At 42.0% G+C, this 24,318-nt stretch overlaps 1 protein-coding gene across 5 annotated transcripts in view; it reads right to left on the reverse strand.

Annotated features, from left to right (window-relative positions):
* Window positions 1–22,676, reverse strand: part of SHTN1 (shootin 1) — a 90,989-nt gene extending 68,313 nt beyond the window's left edge. For 4 of the 5 annotated variants that reach the window (XR_004951498.1, XM_016142507.2, XM_016142510.2 and 1 more), the window contains exons 1-2: window positions 22,389–22,676; window positions 8,606–8,658 (exon numbers count right to left, since the gene is read on the reverse strand). Coding sequence is in view for 4 of the 5 variants with exons in the window: in XM_016142510.2 (XP_015997996.1) it covers window positions 8,606–8,658; window positions 22,389–22,446 (111 nt within the window). In the remaining variant the exon portion in view is untranslated. The remainder of the gene's footprint in view (window positions 1–8,605; window positions 8,659–22,388) is intronic. The other variant, XM_016142506.2, reaches the window with a different exon arrangement.
* Window positions 22,677–24,318: the final 1,642 nt, after the last annotated feature.

The following is a 24,318-nucleotide window of genomic DNA, read 5'->3' on the forward strand; positions in this document are numbered from 1 at the left end:
ACCACAATCTCCAGTAATGTGTATAAGATCATCTATACAAACGTGCTCAGCATTTATAATAATAAATCATATATTCCTGTAATACGACATAGAGCAGTGAAAATGAATGAACTAAAGCTCTACGCATCAACACAGATGAACCTTAAAAACTGTAATGCTGAGTCAAAGGAGTTGCAAAGTACGTATCAAATGAGGCCCCCCCACACACAGACATGCAACATTTACCACAGCAGCTGTCTCTGAAAGCACAGGAAGGAGACTAGAGTTGGAAGACACAGGCGACAGTCAATAATTTTATCTGTCAAACTATTTTTTATTTTTAAATTTCGAAAAAATAATAGTTCACTCTGTATGTTGAGTATTTGCTCTATCGCCTGTCTTTTCCCGTGCTTTTAGAATAGATTCTTTTTAAAGTTAAGCGAACGGTTTAGTTTTAGTCTCTCAAAACTGCTAACTTTAAATAACCGATCACCATTCATCCCCCTGGGTAAATACATCTGAGAAGAGTACATGAAACAAAGCTGATTACCACGTCCCGACTTAGACCTTCCACAAGAGGGGTCAGGCTGGACCGTTTCCTAAAGGAGAAGGCAAACAGGAGTTCCCCTTATCCCTGAGGAATACGTTCCAATAACCCCGGGGATGCCTCAAACTGTGGATAGTAATGAACCCCATATAGTCTATGATACTGTTTAATTTATAAATTAGGCACGGTAAGAGATTAGCAATAACTAATAATAAAAGTTATAACAATGCACTGTAGTAAAAGTTATATGAATGTGGTCTCCCCCCACAGATGTCTGTCTGTCTGTCTCTGTCTCTCTGTCTCTTTCTCTCTCTCACAAAATCTCTGATAACCAATCTGGTAGGTGAGAGGGCCACTAAGTACCTAACGTGTGGGTCGCCAATCCAGTGTGGATATGCTGGACGAAGGCATGGCGCGTCCAGGCAGGGCGGGGATGCTGGAAGATTTCATTGTGCTACTCAGAACAGCACGCAATTTAAAACGTAGGAATTGTTTATTTCTGGAATTTTCCATTTGATATTTTCAGACCATAGTTGACCGTGGGTAACTGAAACCGTGGAAAGTGAAACAGCAGATAACGGGGTCCTGCTGCACTTTTTCATAAAGGTTTTCTTGTGAAAAATCTATCCCCTGTAAAGATGAAAAAAAAAATGTCTAAAATAGTTTCTAATTCTAATTTAACAAACTCCATTTATTGTTTTCTGGTGTTTAAAATTCTGAACACCAGCGTTCTAGATTCTCAAATAAGCTTTATTAGATTCTTCAGTATACTGTTTGACCCTTAATTTTATGAGACTGCTAGCCATTTGTTTTCGGAATGTTCCTCTTGTTTTCTAGAATGTAGCTTCTGTTTGTTCTCTATTTCCCCACCTCCAACAATGCACAGTACAGTCTAAAGTGCAAAAAGAAACATAATTTCTGACTTGACTTAAACTCTTGAGTTAAGATTGTCAAATGAAATATATCTGATGTTTTACTTTCAAATTAATTTCATGCTTCTAACGCCTGGCATTTCCAAAGGTATAAAACGCCCTGTGAAAACCGTCTTCATCTGAGAATTGGTGCTTGGGAGTGTTGCTCCTGAGTTAGCGCCACTTAGAGCCTTCTAAAGACCACTCGAAGCTCCACCTGAAGAAATTAGAGGCTAATTTCATTGTCACTTAAATCAAATAGCCGGAGTTTTCCCTGAGAATCTGTATGACAAAGAAATGGGATAAGCATTATTAAACAGGATGGTACTCCTAGCTACTCAGATCTGAGAAAGGCCACCAACCAACGTCACACACAAACCACCAGTGCAGCTACCATTTACCGGTCATTAATATAACACAAGGCCCAGGGAGACAGGCTCTGGTTGGTAACAGGCCTCAAGCTCACAGCCGTATCCCAACCCGCGAGGAACCGGTTTCTCTAGTCCAGCCATGCGCTTCTGCACGAACCCCAGTGCCATCACCGGCCGATTCAGAAGCTGTCTCCCAAGCCCAGCTGTGTTCTAGCAGGGGTCTTCATGTTGCTTTGCTTTCTATTTTCTGCAACCGCATTATGATAGAACTGGCAGCCACAGAGTTTACCATCTGCTATGGCTACTGAAAGGGGTATGTGTTGGGGGGAGGGACTTACACATGCTGCACATGCAGCTTACTCATTCTGAACCAGGGCTGAACAATATATGGAGGACGAGCCTGTTTCCCAAGCAGAAATCCGAACCTCCCACTTATGGCATCATTTTAGGTGAACCCAGAAAGACACCTTATAACCTTTCTCTCGTTCTACCCACGGAAGGAAGTCAGGGAGGGTTCTGGGCCTTTTCAGAAGAACGTTGTTATGTCTTTACGTCCCACGGAAACCCCTCGCCATCCTGCTCACGCAGCTGCACCATCTGCAGAAACGGCTTCTTTTTGTTTGAGAATTGTTCATGAAGACTTTGCAACAGCAACAGATGTTCTTGGGCCCACATCACTTAATTCTGATGCCCAACGATCCTCTGCAACTCGAGGCTGGGGTAGAACCTAGCAGCATGCACACCGGTTGGTTTAACCAAGCTGGATAACACGTCTATTCGAGCGGCTCTATTTCGGTTCTTTATCAAATGGTGAATTGACCGGAGATTGGCCTTGCTGGTTTTGAAAGCTTTTAATATTAGAAGCCCTGGCTATTTTCCAGATCTCTTCCTTGAGCCTCATCCAGGCAGATACCTGGCTTCGGAAACTAAACCAGCATTTTAAAGCATTGGCAGAGTGATTTTCGGAGGACAGTCTTTCCATTGTAAACTGGCATTAGTCCCCACAACACACCGAAACAGGCAGCCCTGTTCTTTCTCCTGCGTACATCATCCAACTAGTTTGTACTAAAATGTCTCCTTGACAGGGCTCGGCAGAAATACAGATAGCTGATGTAAACACCGAGCCGCCTTTACACGTCACTGCGTGGATATTTATGCAAGAAAAACCCTAATGTTCTGCATTGCGTCTACCTTCCACTAACATAAACATTGATTTTTATCTCCGTGGTGCACAAATGCGGTGGAGGGTCGCCAGCCTACAGACAGGCCAGTGCGGGGCCCAGGAAGTCTGGACATGCGCTGCGTACACACCACACCAATGGAGCAGACAATCTACGTAGAGGTAGGTACCTTACAGTTGGCTAGCTCAGACTTCCAAGCAGGTATCTACTACGATTGCCGAATGCCTCTATTTTCTTCCTCTGAGCATCGAACAGATTGTTGGCGTGGCACCTACGCGCGCCAGGCACTGTGTCAAGCCCTCGGGGGGATGCAGTGAGGAACACAAGAGACAACGGGGCTCTCACAAAACAGACCCGCCACACAACAGGGACACACAGCAGAAGCTACGACACTAAGTCTGAAGAGGTCTCAACCCCACACCATTTTCACTTCTTTCCCTTGAAGTTCATTCCTTTTACGTACAGTTACGACGTTTAAAAATGTAAACATGCATAGCACCAAAACTGCGCGTGTTTACCTGTTTTCGAATCTTTGGTGGGCGATACAGTTAGAGGGCCAGCAAACCGTTTTTAACAATAATCGACAATTCTATTGTTCCACCTATGCAACTTGGGCTAGAACACAATGGTGCTTATCCTTAAAGAACATAATAAATTAAACCATTCCCACCAGGATGGAATTCCTTTCACTCTCTCTCTCTCTCTCTCTTTTGGTGGTGCCTCTTTCTTCCAATTCAAAGTTCTTTCCCTCCAATTTTCACGAGCGATAAAGTGGTAGCTGCCCCATAAAGCTGTCGTACAGCATTCTCCAAATTCTAGGTATTGTGTGTTCAATGGAAACACATGTCATCAGAACAGAGATCCCTGCTCTTTGTTTCTGGATAGATTGCTGTTAATAAGAGACTCATTTTCACGTTCAAACTGCTAAGTAATTACTTTTTCTCTGGCACAACCACTTGCCACTCTGCTGTAAAGAAACTGCATGTATGTGGATGTATTATGCATGAACGGTTAGCGTAATGGATGCACATCTTGCTCTTTAAAGTGGCTTCCTTACTGATTTTTTTTCCCTCTAAATAACATTCTTGGGGACCTTCACCTCTGAAATTTACACAAGAGGGAGAAATCTTAATAATAGGCAGCTGAGCCGAGACGCAAACCGTATCATATATCTTGCTTCTTGAAACATAAGTCTTGGAAAGTATCTGTCTCATTCCCCTTTCATTCATTGTTCCTGGCAAGCTGACAGAACCGCCTGATGCACTGTCACAGTAGCTCGCCCAAACGACTTCTAATCAGCCACTTAAACATTTATTCATTTCAAAACTCCATCTCGGTTCATAATATTAAACATAAATACTTACTGTTTAAAGGCGGACATTCTTCTATTATAGTTTTCCTTCTTTTTATGCACGCTCCATACGCACGCACCCTCCCGCCTTCACAAAGTTGAAAGCGATTCCATTAAAAGCTCAGTGAGGCTTTGCCCCCCGCATAGGGAAAAAACCTCAAATAATTATGACAAAGATCCTGAGTGAGTCATAAGAGAATGCCCTTCAATGGTAAAAGCATGACTAACATTTGAATGTGGTGACTGCTTCACAAGCAAAGTAAAATATTTTATTTAGTTGATTCCAAAATGTATAGTCCTCTATTTTTCGATACCCCCAAAAACAGATTTGGAAGGATTGCTGACTTCAGTTGGATAGGCTTTCTTACTTTTTTAACATACTCTTGATAATGTCATGTAGAAAACAGGTAAAAAAAATAATGGAAAGTAGCACCCTGTTCATAATCTCCACTTATGTTAAAAAACTGAATTTTTTATATTTCAATCCAGCGCATATAATCTGTACCCTATAAAATATTTTTATAATTAATTTTTGCCGATAAAAATAAGTGCATAAGAAATATACAGATTGTTTATTACAAAGAAGCAAACAATTAATTCTGCATGTGAGACAGAGAAGACTTTGAACACAAGTGACATGTAAACTAAGCATTAAGAGCTACTAAGAGTCTGTCACATGGGATTGAGCAGGAACCTTGTCTTTCCATCCTTTTCCCATCCCACCCCCAAACTCTAGGCATTCACTTATATCATGACATATACATAACGACAATTACACATTACAACTCTTATGTGTCAACTTGCCTGTGTCCCCCATTAGAGTGGTTTTACTCAATGGGACCTCCATATACTTTTCTTTAAACCCTAGTACTCAGAAGGCATTCAAGAAAACGTTTTCCCTTCCAAAAGCTTTCCTTAAACTCAAAAAAGATTCTGATTCCACTTGCAAAACACTGATTAAAAACTACGAAATGATCAACATTACATTTTTCTTTAAAAGGGAAAACTGCGGAGAAAAAAAAAATCAGTAAAACTTTGGCCTACCCTTCCAACGCTCCGACTCTTATTCTTGGAATGCACTATCTCAGAGTCTACGTGCACACACACGCGTACATGAATCTTACTGATTCAAGGTTGATTTGATGTTTATTTTATTTTTTTAAATCGATCTGATATTCAACTTCCAGTTTTTAAATACACACTGATAGACGGTGAAGATGAATGATCCAGAAAAGTACTGACTCTGGTAATTTGTGGAATTAAGTTCACGTGGAAAATGCGTGAACAAACAAAGAATTATGAATAAAACTAAGACACTTGTGGAGATAGAGTCAATTAGCTCCAGTAAGTTGACCTGCTTCAAAAAAAAAAAAAAAAAAAAACAGTGGTCAAAAGACCCATGTTTGAATCTAGACTCTGTTAAACCCTCAGGTCCTGTTGCTCGTGAAACGATGGTGACACAGGGCTGTCGGAAGCATCAGCCAAGGGAGACAAGTGAACATGCGTGACCCATAGTAGCCTCTTAATGAACATGGCCTCTCAAGCAGCTGCCTGCTCTGAGGAGATGCATGTCCTACCACTTGTCTCCATAGGAGATTGCAAACAGGGCATAAGATCTCACCCAGATGAATCACACCTACTCTCTCTTCCCACCCATAAGGTTCATGACTTGCCAACAAAGACACGTGAAAGGGAGAAAGAACTTGCAATTTTTTTTTTTTTTTTTTTTTTTTTGGTTCTTTCCACTGGTGCGAAACTTCCCTCACATCAAATTAACTATGGCAAAAGGAGTCTTACTTTAGATTTCCTGTCCTTGGTGGATTTAAGTGACCTCTGTAATGGGGCCGTGGGGTAAGAACAGCCACATATATTTGCTGATATGGAGCGGGCAACGCTCACCCAGCCAGGCACAGGAAGGTGCTTTGCCAGAGAAGATGGTGTTCTCCGTTTACCGCCTCCGGAACTAGAGCTGCTTTTACTCTGTCTATGCTGTATTAAAAGGCTTTTATTCCATGCTTCGCTCCTTTGTAATACAGCCCTGCTTCTGGGGGAAAAACCTGCACTAATAAGCCTGCTAGTCTTTTAACACAAGATAAACAAAGTGCGGTGAGCTTCAAACCACTCTATTTGGTTTTACCCAACAACACAGCATTCCATGTTGCATTCACGTCCTTTTTTTTTTTCACCCCATTCCTGATAATAGTTATTTTTAAAGAATTAGAAAGAAGCAGGTCAATAATGCGTACAGATGTTATAAAAGTATTAAGCCATACTTTGTGTAGAGAAACATGTAAACAGTTAATGGGCTAAAGTAAGTTATAGTCCTTCCTTTACCAAATGCGTTTTACCTATAATTCCACTCGCATAACTGATGGTTCACTTAGAACCTCACCGCAGAAAGTGGCTCTCAGTTAAACGACCATCACCACCACCACCACCAACCGATGTTTACAGAACATCTGCTGTGTTCAGGGCACTGCTAGGTCTACAAGTAAGCAAGGAGTAAAGAAGGAGAGAAGAGAAAAAAAAAGTTTACTCTTCTTCCTCTTCTTCTTCCTTTTCTTCTCTAGCCTTCCTTCTCTGTCATATGAAGATGCCTGTGTGCTTCCTCTCCCCGCATTGTCTAGGTTAAGTCACAGTTCTCCTGAATTAACCCTTCCATCCTGTTCTGCTCTTCCCTTCTTGGGTCTGGAACATCAACGGAAGAGACTCAATCAACTGATAACTTCTTAGCTCTTTCTCCTAGAGCTGGAAGACGGCTGCGCATCTTAGAAAAGGAGACTCACGCTACCTGGCCCAGGCATCACCGATTAGCTTTACTTGGGAATTATGATACTTCAAGGACCCAGGATTCAGCACAAACTCCCCAGCTTGATGACATTCTCAGGACATCTGCGATTTTGGGTGGTCATGGTGTTAGAATTAGAAATTTTGCCAAACTATTTTTTGTGACCTTCTTACCATAGTAGAGATACATATACCAGCCATCTTCTACCACAGGTATTTTTATCATCCTCACCTACTATTCCTAGACTCGCCTGATGAAAGGAACAGAAGAAATTTAAGATTTCACAGAATTCCAAACACTTACTTACAAAATGAGCAAAGGAATGTGAGTATTTATCATCGATATCACCAAGCATACTACAGCTATATAGGTGGCAAATTAATACGAGTGAAAAAGCTAAATACAATTCCTAAGGGCCCAATAAATACCTCCACAGAAAAATACGCCTCAGGGTTTACAAATATTTAGCTCACTGCCAATTTTCACTACAGCTCTGAAAGTATAACGGCGAAATTTAATCATTTATAATAATGATGACCACGAAAGACTGGCTTTATTAATTTTCTACCACGGACATTATGTTTTGACATATTCGATCTATCACGCAAAGTAATTTCTAAAATTAAATTTCATTGAAGTCTAAATACAATAATAGACAGTTCTGCTCTCCCTCCTACTTTTCATTTTCTATTCGGTCCCCTTACATTTTGTTTTGTTTTAAACTTAGCCCTCCCTTCCATTTGTCCCCTCCCTACATTTATAGGGGGAAAAATATATATATATAGATAGATATATATATATGTGTGTGTGTGTGTGTGTGTATGTGTGTATATATATATAAACAAATATCCACAAATCTTAAATAAACATGTTCAGAGACAAAAGAGTAAGTAGTTTGTAAATGTAAGCAGAATTCAATTATTTAACAGTTTAAAAAATAAAACCACCAGCATTCCTGAAAATATTCACCACGCTTCCCCATCTTGACACTGAGTGTTTTCCAACTTCTAGTATATTATTCATTTCCTTAGAGGAAGTAAACACACAAAGGTTTATGGAGGAATTTGGGCTAAACAGCAATGACTAAGTCTAAACAGTTCTCTCCAAAATCTTGTAAGTCTAAATAAACCCCAAAAAGTAAACGTCTTCAATTCCATCGCTGGAATCCGAAATCTGACTGTTGGGGGAAAAGTACAGTTCTTGGGGGCCCGAGGTGCTTGGCCTGGCGCCTCGCTGCACGTTTAGCTGCGCAGTTAATCCCCCAGAGCGGCACCCACTGGGGCATGCCTGCTATTCTTTACCATCTGGAGTCTGGAGTTGATATCAGCTTGAACCACACATGCAGGAGGAGAAAAGAGAGAGAGAGAGAAAAAAAAAAAACTCATTCGCATTTAGCTCAAATTAGTGGCAGAACAATGCACCATGCCGTCTAGCCTTTTATACATGTAAGAAAGGAAAGAAAGGGTAAAGTACAAACCTTCTCCTTTGTTTTCTGGTTCTCTGCTCTAAGGTCTTCATATTCGCCTATTGCTAGAAGAAAAAAAGGAAAGCAACGTTATCACTCTATCAAAAGTTTGCTACGGGAAAACCTGGGAACCCAACTAATCCCGATTGCCTATTTACTAGGTTGGGGGTGGGGTGCAGAAGAGGCCATAGAAGAAGGGCTTCTGCTTTTAGGAGTAATGAAGAAAAAGAGACCACGGCAGAAAGGAACCCACCAAGCCAGATTTCAGTTCTGTGTAGGTCCCTGGGAAGACCTATGAGCCCTAAGTGACTCATGACAAGTCACTTCTCTTGGATACTCAGTACTTGGTCCTGTGATAGGAGACAGGTGAGTGTTCCCTGAAGTTCCTTCCAGTACTATTAATCTGTGGCACTATAATCAGAGGTTCAGTTTTAAAATCGACCTCAAGAGGTTTACACATTCAACTCACTGTCACACATCTACTTTATCCACATAACCAAAAGTGTATGCTATGAGTATCCTGCTAATAACAACTATTTGGGGGCACTGCAAGATCATCAATCGCCAAGCCATGACCAGATACCAGCCACATCCACTTTACTAGGTTGGAAAAATAATGAGAATTATTTGGAAATATTTCCAACTATATAGGGGTCGGGGGAAAACTGCAATTTGCAATTTTCTACTTAAAACTCTCTATTGCCAGAAAAATAAAGTAACTTGAACCCCCACATTCATCTTTTAGCCAAAGCACCGTTTTCAGATAGCCCTAACAGCTGGGAATATTATGTTTAAAACAGATGAGAAGACAGAGAATGATCTGGGATTCAGGATGGAGCACAACGTCTACGGTGAGCCTAGCGGAACTGAGGCCCACTCACTCTCTGCTCGGCGCCTTCGCTGGTACCAGAGAGCCAGGAAACCATCAGAATGGATTTTTATACTTCCGCTTTTAAAATTTTTAATTGGGATTTACCTACAAAAAAACTCAGTTTTTATTAAAAAAAAAAAAAAATGACAAACAGAACTTCCTATTTCTATGAATAACCTGAAGATAGAAATAAAAAAAAAATCTGAAACCGGGGGCTTCAAGAACATCTCAGACAATCTGGCCATTAATTCTAGGAGTGTATGATTCTAACCACTGGTGCAGAGAACACCCCAGAAACAGCCAATTCCCATGGTAAAGCACATGTTTTATTTCCTCCAATTAAAGGCTTTAGAATACCTACTAATGGTAGGACCAAAATCTTAAAATCCAATTCGAATCAACAAATATTTATGGGATTATACCACACCCATACCCAGGGGTTTTATTAGCACTCCATGACCATTTAAATAAGAATTCATTAATAATTTTATTAAAGCCACACCCAAAAAGAATCCTTGAAAATCAGCCCATAAAATATTTAAATGTATCCGTGTAATGATAAAGCCCTTTTAAAAATAATTACATGTTCAACATTAAAGATTTGACTGACCACAGAATACAGCCCTCTGTACATCAGCTCCTCATCAGCCTCCACCACACAAACCCAAACCAATGAGCACAAACTCAAGTGTTCTTGATTCTTAAAAATCAATAAAATGTCCCCTTTCCTTTTTAACAAAAAGCAACAAGAACTAAGAGATTCGAAAAATGTGCACTAATGCCATCGGATTATCTATGGTCATGGTTCAAGTATTATTATATCTACTATTGTTTTGAAAAATAAATATATACTTTATTGAGAGACTTTGTTTTAGTTTACTTGATATTTAAAAGTATCTATAGATGAAGCCAAAAAATCAAAATCGACTGGCCACTCTATCCTTGATGACCTACTTTACAGACACACAAAACAAACAATAATGGCTTATAAAACCATGATCTCATATTGACATTAAATTTTTTTTTTTCTGCTTAAAACATCAGATGACGGCTTTAAAGTCTTTTTAAAAAATGCCAATACTATTCTTCCATTACATTCCCAATAGGATCCAGATGAAACACTGTAGACTTCCAATTACTGGGTCTTTATGAAAAGCGTTAATTAAGAACCCTCCAGCTATCATATCTTAATGGAAACCACAGAAAACATGCTTTGTTGTGATAATGTGAGAGTTAAAAAAAAAAAAAAAATGAAGCCAGGTACAAGGAAAGGAAATAAAAAGTATGGGAAGAATTTAACCACTTGGTCGTGGGACAAGGACACTTGGGGGATAGAGCAGAAGAGAAAAGAAAACCAGTTACTAATATTTTTATTTCTTTTCAATCAAAATGAAAAACCAAGCTCACTGCTCTAAACAATATTTGCACACACACACACACACACACACACCCCATTCTGAATATATATGTAACCCCATCTTCGACAAAATTGGCAAAAACTAGAGTGATGTATATTATTCAGCTACTTCTTTTTTGGTAATGCTAAGGGGTCACGGAGAAACTCTTACTGTTTTGGAACTGGCTCACAGTTTGAAAAAATTTTTTTTTAAGTCAACTGATTTGATAAGAGAGATCCTCCAAATCTTGAATTAATCAGTACCAAAGAAAAGATGACTGTGACCAATTCTCTGCCATGTGAAAAATACCCACAGTTTGGGAAAACCTCATCTCTCAGTTAACAGGTATAGTACATTTCACTGTACTATAAAGTTACAGAGCACAGTAGGTAAAATGTGCAGCCTGATCTCAGCCTGAGCACTTACTTGGCCAGGGGACCCTGGGCACATTGGTTAATCTATCTCTGATTCCTCATCTGAAAAACAGGAATAGTAAGTATACATGTCTCACAACATTGTTATTAAAAGTGAACATATAAGATACAAGAGTACCTAGGCATATTAAATGTTCAACACACATTAGCCATGATTATTGTTACTGATAACAACAAAGTACACCCAATCTTGTATGCCCAAGAGATCAGGCTGCTCCCTGAGGCCCTCAGTCTCGGTCTAACTTTTGTCCCATATTGTCTGAAAGATGATGGAGCAGAAAATATCTGAAACCCTAGGTACCAGGAGAAAGTGGGTTAAAGATCAACTTTAAAAAGATGTAATTTAAAAAGAAAAGTGACAAAGACGTGGAATTATGTCTGAGACCCACACTTGTCAATACTGGCTACACATAAGAATCACTTGGAAAGCTTCTAAACCACACAAATAAATGTCTAGTCCCCTTTCCACCTACCCCCAACCTAAGAGTCTGGTGTAGTCTAGGGGACACCTTGGGCATCCTTTTTTTTTTTTAAGAAGTGAGCACCTCAGGTGATTCCGATGTGCAGACAAGGAGGGAAATCACTACCTGAGGATACAGAATGGAAGAAAAAGGAAGATCTTCAGAAAACGAGGAGAACATCGGGCAGAGCACGTGTTTCGAGAATCATGCTGGTTTTCTACTTTCTAACCCCCTCATGCCAAGAAAGGGCATTTTCTCTCCAGCTGCAAATCGCGACATTGCCAGCCCAGGAAGCAGCAGCAGAGTGGACAGAGCCGTTCAGAAACAGGACAACTAAAGTTCCTAACTACAGACTGATAACACCTCTGGCTTGGCTGAACAACACCAGTTTGCCTGAGACCTCCCCAGTTTAACACTGAGGAGTCCAGTGTCCCCAGAAACTCCCAGTCCAGGGCAGGCTAATCACCCCACTTCTAGCACAAGCTCCAGATCAGTAATTCCAACCCATACTTTCTAGACCTGCACTGTCAGATGCGGTAGCCACTAGCCAACATGTGGCTACTGACATTTAAACAATTAAATAAAATGTAAAATCTGGTTCCTCAGTAGCAGTGGCCACATTTCCAGTGCTCCAACAGCTGCATGTTGCCAGTGGCTACCACAGTGGACAGTGCGCACAGAACGTTCTCGTAACTGAAGAGTCTTACTGCACAATACTATTCTAACTCAGCACGTTAGAAAGTGAACTCATCAATGCCCTTTCATTCAAACCTCCTACTTCCTATATGCGGGATCTTTCACTGGTGTCCTTGAGCTAGTCCCTCAGGATCCCCCTTGATTCCCCACTTTCTTCCACCTCCAAAGGATCATCAAACTGCTCAGCTCTCTCAAAATGTCTCCCCGATCTGCCCTTCCGCTACGGCCAGTATCTCTGCCCTGCTGTGACCCTTCGTAATGGCAAAACCCTCTTGTCTCACCTTCCTCTGTCCCAAGTTCATTCTTTACAAAGTAGTTGGCCGGTAACAAAACCTGGTTATTTTGCTCTTTTCTTTAAAAGCCCCTAAAGATGTCAGCTTCACAGTCTGGACCCTGCTCTATCCCTCACCATTCAGCCTCAGAGACTACAACTCCCTCCATCATACCCAAAGCCCCCATGCTTCCCCAATCCTTCTAAGACCTACGATACCCAGGTGCCTTTACAAATATTTTTTCTTCTGCCTGCAAGGTCTTCTCCTTCCCACCTTCCCCACCTCCTTCTCTCCAATGCAATTCAACTACCATTGATTCTAAGAAACCCTCCCAATATATCTCAGGCAAAAATCAGCGCTTATATTTCTAACATACTACCAGAGTTCACCGAAGTTCATATATCTCTACTGGATACAGCATCTTCATGTAACTTTATACATTACCGGAATGTAGACCTGTTTTCTTGTCTTTTCTCCCACTTGATTTGCTACTATATACCTCACACCCAGCAGAATACCAACCATGCGGTCAACGCCTATGTTGAAGGAATGCCTGGTTTGTATCAATCTGTGCTGCAGAGCAATTAAGCCAAATATTAACGCATTGATTTTAAAAATGAAGACACACACATAGACAAGTCGAATCCCGCGGTAAGAAATGGTGGAGGCAGAACCAGTAGGATTCCTAGTATTTCATGCAAAAAAAAAAAAAAAAATCACTGAGCATGCGTGCAAAGTGCTAAAGCACTGGGCTGGAAATAATCCTCCAGAGTGAAGACTATGGCTTTACAGATCCAGATGCCCACATCTAGCACAACGACTGACATGCAGTAGGTGTTCGATCAACATGTGTTAAAGTACGCAGAAGGAACAATGGATCTAGGTCCTCGCGTGAACAAATCACAAAAGAGCACGCACTCTCCTCCCCACGTTAAAAGGGTCTCTTACATTCTGTGTCACAGTAAGATACCTAATAAAAATGAAACTTCAAATAGGCATCAAATAGAAGCAGAAAACACTGCCTCAGGAGATCAATCGCCTCGGGTAGATTCTTATCCATTGAGTCCGCATTTTTGAGACCCGCGGAGCCTTGAAACACTAACGGGGAGTGAGGACATGCATCACAACACGCAGTGTTCAATTAGGACAGCTCTCTCTCCTGCACACATCCCAGTGGGTCCTGCTCTGAAAGCCAGAGCAGAAAGAGAAGTCATGGATACTTCGCTTGTTAAGTAAAGCATGAGCAAAACCAGGGAAAATGCTCCTGAAAAAAAAAACACAAAGGTGACAGATTTCACATCTGGAAAGAAATTACGCCTAACCTGAAATTCACTCATTGGTAGGACCCACAGCTCAGTGTTAATGAATTAGTTATGCTTAAGACGCATTCTCAACAAACCATACTAATGATTTCACATTAACCAACGGAAAGAAATTGAGTAACTAAAATGCATATATATACACACACATACATACACACACATATGTCTGGTTTCCGCCCTCACGACAGCAAAAAGCTGAGCAAACCAGAAATCAACAACTCTTCTTAGACCTACCAGAGAACTGAGGTCACGGGGCAAATCGCTACTCCAAAGCTTGGAGAGATACCCCCAAAGATACAGAGGATCACAACTCTAATTAGAGCAGAGGCCAAGGTGCAGAACCTGCTCACTAACCTGTCCCTAGACCAGAAGACCTAACCTGTAATTGACAAACCGCTGGAAGCTTGTTCTAACAAGTTTGAGGGTTAAAAACTTCAGGGAGCGGACCAGCCTCAGGAGAGCCCCCACACTTTTGTGAGTTCTGCCTCCAGGTATGCGACCAAGTCCTCACAGTGAATCTCAGAGAAAATATCCCGACTGCTTCTGGCTAAGGAGGGGGAAAGCAGCCATTTTGAAATACACCCAGAACATTCCATTCTTAACAGGCCTGCCCTTAAGAAAAATATTTTTAACCAGAGCCTAAGAGATATGTGGGAGGTAATAACCCAACTCCAGCCCCCTCTAGCCCTCCTGTCTCAGCTAAGGGGGAAAAAAAGAACAAACCTAAGAAGCACCTTGTCAGAGGACTACTCGACACACCTCCCCCCCCCCCCGACACCTGATCTCCACACGAATGTTCATAGCAGCTTTATTCATAATTGTCAAAACTTGGAAGCAACCACGATGTTCATCAACAGGTGATGGGACGGACTGTAGCACAAGCGTCCAGTAGGGTATTATCCAGTGGTAAGAAGAAATAAATGAGTGATCAAGCCAGCAAAAGACAAGGAAGAACCTTACATATAGGTATACTGCGCTAAGTGAAAGAAGCCAACGTAGAAAGTCTACATACTGTACAATTCCAACTACACGACATTCTGAAAAAGGCAAAATTGTAGAGCTAGTAAAAAAGATCAGTGGTTACCAGGAGCGCAGAGACAAGGGGGGAGCGAAGAAAAGGCAGACCAGAGGGAATTTTTGGAGCGCCGAAATTACTTGACATAATAATGCAATAGTGGGTACGTGTCATACATTCGTCAAAACCCATAGAATATACAACATAAAGAATGAACCCTAATGTGAACTATGAACTATTAGTTAATAATAATGTATCGATATTGCCTCATCGATTCTAAGAAATGTGCCATACTGATATAAGACGGTAATAGGGGAAATGGGGGAGGCAGGAAGGTAAAGGGCTATATGGTCATTCTCTACACTCTCTGCTCAATTTTTCTGTAAACCTAAAACTACACCCAAAAAGTCTTATTTAAAACAAACAAAAAGCAAACTAGATATATACATATACATATATATGTATATACTATCATGTATATCTCTATGTATGTATGTATCAGAATCATACACTGATTTGTACCACAGAGGGTTTTAACCAAAAGGATCCTAATATATAAAAATTTCATGTTTAAAATGCTTAGCCAGCATGGTGAATAGAGGAAAACAAAAGCTGGATTCCTTATATATTTTAAAGCAAAGCCTGGCTGGGTAACAGCTTTACAGAATAAAATCTACAGCACAACAAAGTTTAAAATACACGGACATTTTGGATCCGACAAGTTTGAGAATTTCTCTTACAGTTGCACTTAGATATGTCTGTGTACAAGGATGTAAGCAGCAGTATTATTTTCAATAAACTTTAATTTTATAAGCATTAGATTTTAGCAAAATTGCAAGGATAGTACAAAGAGTTCTCATATACCCGACATCCAGTTCCTCCTAATACCAACACCCTACATTAGTACAGTACATTTATTATTATTAATTGACCAACAGCGACACATTATTATGAACGGAGTCCATACTTGGCTGATATTTCCTTAGTTCTTACCTAACGTTCTGTTTTTGTTCCAGGATCCTATCCAGGTGCCACATTACACTTTGTTGTCATGTCTCCTTAGACACCTCTCGGCTGTGACAGTTTCTCAGATTTTTCCTTGTTTTTGATGACTTTGACAGTTTTGAGGAGTACTGGTCAGGTATTTTGCAGAATGTCTCTCGACTAGGATTTGTCTGTTTTCCTCGTGATTAGACTAGGGTTACGGGTTTTTAGGGGAAGTGCTATTTTCATCACCTCCTATCAAAGGTATGTACTACTATCAATATGACTCACATCGCCACTGAAGTTGACCTTGACCATCAAGCTCAGGTAATGTCAGGTTTCTCTACTGTAAAGTTACTCTTTTTCCCTCTTTCCATATTGTCCTCTTTAAAAAAAAAGTCACTATGTGCAGTCCACTCTGAAGAGAGAGGGTGTTACACTCCACCTCTTTGAGCAGGAATATCTCCAAAAATTATTTGGAATTCTTGCATGGAAGATTTATCTCTTCTCTCTCTTTATTCATTCCATCACATATCAGTATGGACTCAGGAATATTTATTTTAGACGGGGTTATAATCTAATATTTTGTTGTTCAAATTGTTCCATCTTTGGCCATTTTCAGTTGGTTACTGTATCTCTTTGACATATCTCTGTCATTGTGAGCTTATGTGAGCACTTCCTTAGTTTCTGGTTCAAGATGCTCCAGGATCATCTTATATATTTCCCGCCTCAGTGGCCCCAGTCCTAGAATCGGCCATTTCTCCCAAGGAGTCTTGTTCCTTTTGTTGGAGAATGGTATTAGAAGCAAGATCTGGAGCTACGTGTGCTCATTCCTACTGGTACATCTAGGTTCTCAGCTCACTATGTGTATGCTAACCCAAAGTATATACACATATCTATAAATATTTCTATATGTAACCATCTGAATCTATTTTAAGCTAAACATGAGTTCATACTGATGTCTCCAATTCTTATCTATTGCTAGAAGCAGTATTATTAACAGCAAACAGAAACAAAGACGTGTCCATCCATAGGGCGTTAACTACATTTGGGAGATCTGTGTAGGGAAACATGATCCAATCGATTTTTAAAGATTTAACTCTGTATGTACTGACATGAATTCTATAATATACATCAAGTGATAAATAATATGTGTATACAAATCAACATTCCTGAAAGGAAATACAACAAAAGGTTAACAGTAGATAACTCTGGGGAATGGAAATGGAGTTAGAGCATATATTATCAACAGGGTGACAGTACCCTCAAAGAGGAAAATGATCTTAAATTTTAAAATGGTTCATAGCCCTCCAAAGATGGACAGTATATTTGTGGCATTAATATTTCACAGAGATGGAGTGATTAGGGGTAAAATGTATAAGAAGAATCCTTAGGAGTATATAATGAAATAAATATTGAGAAACAATGAGTTAGAGGGAGGAGATAACTATACTTTGCACTTTATGTGCTTTTTCAATATGAGCATATGTTCATTTTTCATCTACATAATGGAAGTGTTAGGTGTTTGCAGTGAAATTCTGGCGAAATGTAGTTCCTCAGCCCACACTGAGTTGCTCAATTAGTGTCTCTCTCTTTGGCAGTGGCTAACCAATTTTAGGAAGAAACTCTGTTTTTAACAAGTAGGATGGTTTACAATAAAAACCACATGACCTACAAAACCTAAAATACTTATTGAACTGTTTATAGGAAAGGTCTACTGACTGACTTTGTTTGGATCCAAGACTGACAATGCTTCAGCTCTTCCAGACTGACACAGTCAATGTGGTAGGCAGTGGTTTCAACCTCTTCTGTCAAAATAATGCTCTAGCTACTTTCTAGCCTAGGAGCCAAGGGAACATTGGATGCCTCTTTTAATTACCAACTCAGTTCTAAGAATAAGCTTGACCGAGTTTCCATCTGAACCTTAAGCATCATCTCAACAATCAAATAAAATAATAGTAACTCTAAAGATGAAAAGAGGTTTACCTTGTTTTAAAACCAATTCTCTTACCATAGGAAATCCATTTTAAATGGTGTTAGCTCAAGAACAGACCATAACTTTTGGTTTGTTGTTGTTTTGGTCTTACATTAGAACATCTTCATGGTTAAGGAACAATCGCTCTCTTCAAAACTTCCTCGACAAGTTCCAAGTGACACCACACTCCTGTGCTCACCAGTTTAGTGGACAGCAATTGTTCGTATCTTCCCAGGCTGCATTCCCCTTCTGGTGGTGGCACACCATTCTTTTTTTGGACAACGGCTCCAACCCATCAGTCCTCGTGTGGGGTGCCAATCAAGGTGCGCTGCCCTTTAAACACATGACCCAAATGAGGTCAACCAGACACTCTTCCTGGAATTCATGTGTGTACCACCATCTCGAGACCAGGAACTCCTCACCAGCAGAAACAAGGTTTTATTCATCTCTACATCCCTGATGCCTAGCACAGTGCCTGGCTATGAATATTCAACACATGCGGGTTGAATAAATTACAAAGAAAATCATGTACCTTAAACAAATGCTAAGTCTATCATTTCCCAACAGAACTCTGGAGGGGGAGCAAATTGTACCATGTTTTGTAAGGGAAATGTCCACTTTAGTAGCTAGGAAATATGCAGTGGAAATAGTATCCCAAGTTGCCGTTTCTCAGTGCATTAAAGATGTCAATCAGTCCAACAAAATAAAGCCCCCAAAAAGACAAAAGGAGAATTACCTCATTACCTCAACATCTGCTTGAACATAAGCAATCGCACACTGGCTAATTTTTTTTTTAAAGGGACATAATATAACTTTCTAGAAAGACATAATATAGCTAATTATACCATTCACTGGAAAGGAACATACAATGTTTTGAAGTAATTCAGAAGTGGGTGTGATTTATAAGACATAGAGCTTAGGGAATGGTAAGTATAAATTAGAGATTGTTCATATTATGACAGACTCCGTCATTACATTTCACAACTTTTGTCAAAAGCAACCTTATTCACCACACCACTGAAGCCATCACATTAGGGAAGGCTGCTGTCAGCTCTGCCATTTGGATAGGAACCTTCTTTCTGAACACCCTCCTGGGGAATGGATTCAAATTTCAGACTTAAAACTAAGGAAAGAACAGACAAAACCTCAATGGACAGTAAATATGTAAAAAGATTTCAAACCTCACTAATAATCGGGTAATACAAAATTTTTAAAGGTACTCTTTTTGCTCATCGGATTGGCAAAAATTAAGAAACTTGTCTGGTGTCGCAATTAGTAACGATTGCTGTTGGTCAGTGTTGACCAGTGGTGTGGTTCCATGGGCACTGCTGGGGACAATGTGAACTGACAAAGCCATTTGAGGGGGGTCCTTTTGCACTGTCGAGGAAAACTTGATGTGCACATCCCCTCTCACCCGATGATTTCGTTTCTAAGATTCCACCCTAGGAAAAAAAATACTTGTAATTGTACGAATTTATATTTACATGATTAATTTATTAATGACTGTCTACTAAACAATAAACTTGGTGAAAGAAAAGACTGTCTGTCTGGTTCACCAGCTCAAGCCCTAATGCCAGCTCATGGGCCTCATGTATCGCAGGCACCTGGTAAGTATTTGTTAAAGGAATAAATGAATGTTTTCCTTAGAGTTAAAAAAGAAAAAATATATATATATTCAATGGATGAGCGCTCTTGTTCACATTAAATAAGGGTAGTGGGATTATTCACAATGTTCATAGGTAGTAAAAAATATTGTGTTTTCAAAAATACATCATACAAACCATCGGCTTACAAAATTGATCATAATGTTTCTAAGAGGCCAAACACCTTGTTGCCTGTTTTTCCATCTCAAATCCTTAGCTTCCCATTTAGTTCCATTGGTCAAAGAACAATTAAGAACTCTAAAAATAAGTCAACTGCTATAACAATCCATGATATAATGACAAATGCCTTGGTTCTGAGATGAACAATGACACACTGTGGGCTGAAAAAAATCCCAACACCTGTGTAATCAGACGCACTGGCCTTTAAAAATGTGTGCCTTTTACGAAACACAAATTTCAAAGTCTAACTGGTCTGTTGACTTTGGTAAATTCATAATCAAGGAAATAATATCCACTAAAAATACCAATGCCACAGATTTGTTTGTTTCCCAAGAAAATACGAGAAAGAACCAGAAACTTAAGAATCTTCCCTTTTTCCCAGCTCTCAAATCCAACAGAGACAGAGGATGTATACCAAGATCAAATGTAAACAATTTGTGGATTACCTGCCTTGTTAATCTACCCGTGAAGTTATGTACAGAAGGAGTGGAGTTTATTTTATCATTATTTGAAAACCGACCATCCATCAAAAGATCTGGTATCCACCAGTAGATATTACCAATCATGAAATTTCCAACAGACTAGAACAGGGGACCCCAACCCCTGGGCTGCAAGACCGGTACCTGTCCATGGCCTGTTAGGAACCGGGCCACAGAGCAGGAGGTGAGCGGTGGGCAAGTGAGTGAAGCTTCATCTGTATTTGCAGCCACTTCCCAGCGCTAGCATCACCGCCTCAGCTCCACCTCAGATCATCAAGCATTGGATTCTCACAGAGGCACCGGCCAAAAGGCTCAGGGACTACCGGTCCAGAATATGAATTAAGAGTTTTTAGGGATGTGGTAAAAAAGGTGAAGGGGAAGAAGAGGTACAAACTTCGTGTTATAAGTAAGTCATGGGAATGTAATGCACAGGATAGGAAATATAGTCAATAATATAGTAACTTTGTACAGCGACAGATGGGTACTAGACTTATGATGATCACTTCATAAGGTATATTAAATGTCAAATTACCATATGATACACCTGAAACTAATATAGTATTATATGTCAATTATAATTTTAAAAAGTCGTTATGTTATTAAGGGGCTTTTATTAGAAATTTTAAAAATGCTAATAATAGAATACAGCCCCACACTAAATAAAACACAAGAAATTCCAGATAAAGGCATTTTGCCCATCCACTAGATTCACTGACACCTGTGACTTTATGACTTTGGGCTAATCTACGATGGGAGTTGAAGGCACTGGAAAGATAATATCCATCAACATTCATCCAACGCTTTCTAGATGCTAGATACCACAGAGGAATGTGTTCTGCCCATTTTAATGAGGTTAAATAATTTCCCCAAAATCACACAGTAAAGAGTAAACAAGCTCACAAAGTACACAGATTCATTTCCAGGAGTGTGTACGCCAGAGGGATCCACATCTCCTCACACGTGGTGTACTTGTGGTTGGAAAGAGCATTGGGTTACAGTACTGGACAAGATCTCAGGAAATCATCTGCTCTAGCCCTAGTCTTACCCGCCTTTAGTCAGGTAAGAAATGATTAACCACGAGATTCATTGTGGTTAATGGGCAGACTCTTCCAAGTTCAGAGTTGGTGAGCTAAACCAAGAAAAGGCAAAGAGCTGGGACTGAACGTGAGGATTAGCTACAAAGAGGCCCTCCCACATAATGGCCATGTCAGCAAGTTAGTCGGAAAAGCACATGTTCCTAACACGTTTTACTTCCTAAATTTGTATGGTTCCTCTCTTTCTTGACCCATATCCTCCAGACCACATTTGGTCAAGGTAATAATAACTTTAAAAAGTATTAGGTTCATACTAATTTGGCTTTGCTCAGAAGTGTGATAAGTGACGAAAACGATTCTTTATTAAGGGGTAATCTCCAGTTACCAGGCGGTGTAGAAATGCACGTACGTGGCCTGGCTTGCCAGTGGGCGAGCCAAGCCTCAATTCAGAAAGCCCCACACGAGCAGGGTGTTGACTCGCTGACTAATAAATTGCTAAAAATGGGAAGTGATAAAACACATCACGGTCTGAAAAACCTAGCTAAGTGGAGAAAGAGGAACTGGAGAGAACCAGAATGAAAAGCTGGGAAGGCTGGAGCGCCGCGCTGCAGGCCTCCCAGCGCCAGCGTGCAAGGGTGGGGCCAAGGCCAGGGAGCGAGGCCAGCTGAGCCGAACACGCCGACCTCCCCCCAAATATCAGCCCCACCCGCTTCTCCCGTGCGGAAGGCAGCACGGTGGGACCATGTCCGCGCCGAATCCTTGCCCCGGTCCCCAGCCCCCCGATAACCAGCCGAAGAAACCAGCGGGGAGCGCTTCCCGCTCTGCCGGGCCTGACACTCCCCAACGCCCGCGCGTTACCCTTGGCCGTGGGCTCTGCGATGCGCGCAGGGCGCGAAGGATGCTTCTCCCCGGGTAACGGAGCTGCGGGGCTGCCCGCGGCGGCCGCGCACCCAGCCCCAAACCCAGCGCCCCGGAGCCGTCCCCGCCCACGGGCCGCGGCGGCCCGCACCTGGCGGCCGCGCGCCCGCCTACCTTGCTCCTTCAGGCTGGTGATGAGCTGCAGCTGCTTCTCTTCGTCCGAGCTGTTCATTTTGGCAGGTTGGGTCGGGAATGAAAGGAAAGGAGGGAGAGGCGAGGGGGTCCACGGGGGAGGGGGAAGGAGAAGCAAGACGCCGGTGGCGTGCGGCTCCACTACCCGGAAGTCGGGTTTGCTCCCGCTCCTCCTCCTGCAGGCGCGGAGCGGGCGAGTGAGCTCATCCCCACGCACCTACTCGGCGGCCCGGGCGGCTTCACCTGCCGGCGGGCCGCGGGGCGGGGGCGAGGATGGGGGCGGGGTCACCCCGGCGGCAGCCCGCCCGAGGGCAGGAGGCGGGAGCCGAGCGGCGCCCGCAGTGGCACCGGGGTCGCAGCCCTCGCTGCAGCCTGCGGCGGCGGCGCGGCTTCTCCGCGGAGGCCGGCGCCGCAGGGTGCGCGGGCGGCAGGGCGAGCAGCGGGCCTGCGGGCCTGCACGCGCCCGCGCGGGCTCTCTCTCCTGCACCCCTTCTCCCCGCCTCCACAGCCCCACCCCTGACACCAAGACGTACATCCAGGGGGGGAAAGAAACCCGCCTTGGATCTGCAGTGTCTGTGGGAACCCCACTTCGAACGCTGCTCAAGGGCCGGTCCCCGCGAGCCGCCGATGTCGAGCAGAACGTTAATGGGCAATAAACCCAGGTTCCTTCCCCAATTCTCACACAGTGGCCTTTGGGGGCGGTGTGGGAAAACAGGTGCCGCAGGGGCAGGCTCCGTGGTGTAGCTTTTGAACCTTGAAAAGCAGACACGACTGAAACAGGCCAGCCAGGTAAGTTAACACGCAGTGAGCGAAGGAGGGCGTGGTGGTCCATTAACAGTTCCCCGGGCCGGGGCTGGCTTGCTCCAGGCTCGGTGGGGTAGAGAGGTGGTCGGAACGTGGGCCCTGCAGCACGTGGGTCCCAGGTCCGCAAGAATCAGCTGGTCATGACTGGAAGGCCTTCCTATTAGCGAGGTTCTCACTGCATTCCGAATTCCGAGGTCGCACAGCTGCCTGGTAGCAAGCAGAGCCCAGCGGAGTGAAGGGCGGCCTGTGCCCGACTACACTGCCCTCTGCGCTGTTTAAACCCATCTCTGGCCTAGACACTGATCAGCAGAGGGGCGGCAGGCCCAACGTTTCAAAAACGGTTCTCCGCACCGGCCAATTGCCGGTTAGAGTTTGCTCAAGTCTTCTGACCTCTTTGAACTTCATCTAAAGAATGGGAATAATACTAATACTTACTCTCTAGGAAGAGTTGGAAGAATTAAACAAGGAGAGGAAGATAAAACAATTCGACATCAATAGGGTTTTTTTTTTTTTTTAAGTTACAGGTCTGTGGAAAAGGGGTTGTAGATGCTAATTATAAACTAAAACAGGGCACAGTTCTTTAACACTGATTATTAAGCATTCAAAATAAATCCAAATTAAATTACACTTACTGAACATCTTGTTTTTTTCTTAACCTCTAAACTCCTCGTGTGGGTACTACACCAGCCCAGTGCTTCTGCTCATTCCTCACTTGCTATTTTATGCAAATGCCCAATTCCTTTTACTGAGTGGGCCTCCATCATCGTGGGGGTGCTGAAATATAGGTAAATACTATAGTTAGTCTCTGCCTGATACTCCTAAAACTCTTTCTTGACCCATATCCTCTAAAACAAACTTGAAAAAATGACAGCACTGTTTTCTCCTAAAAAGGTGATACAATAGTTTAGCGTAGGTGAATCGGTGGTGGAATGATCTAAATGGGTAGCATAGTATTTTTAAATAGAGTGTATTAAAATTTTGACACTTTCAAAATAATTTTGGTACAAGATCTTATTCTTCAGTTCTCTCTCTAGTTTTTCGTTAGATGGTTTAAGACAGTTGGATGTAGATCAGCTGCCATGAAGATCCCCAGGCGATGACCAAATGG

Source organism: Rousettus aegyptiacus, unplaced genomic scaffold (genome assembly GCF_014176215.1).
Source record: "Rousettus aegyptiacus isolate mRouAeg1 unplaced genomic scaffold, mRouAeg1.p scaffold_m13_p_6, whole genome shotgun sequence".
Classification (NCBI taxonomy): Eukaryota; Metazoa; Chordata; class Mammalia; order Chiroptera; family Pteropodidae; genus Rousettus; species Rousettus aegyptiacus.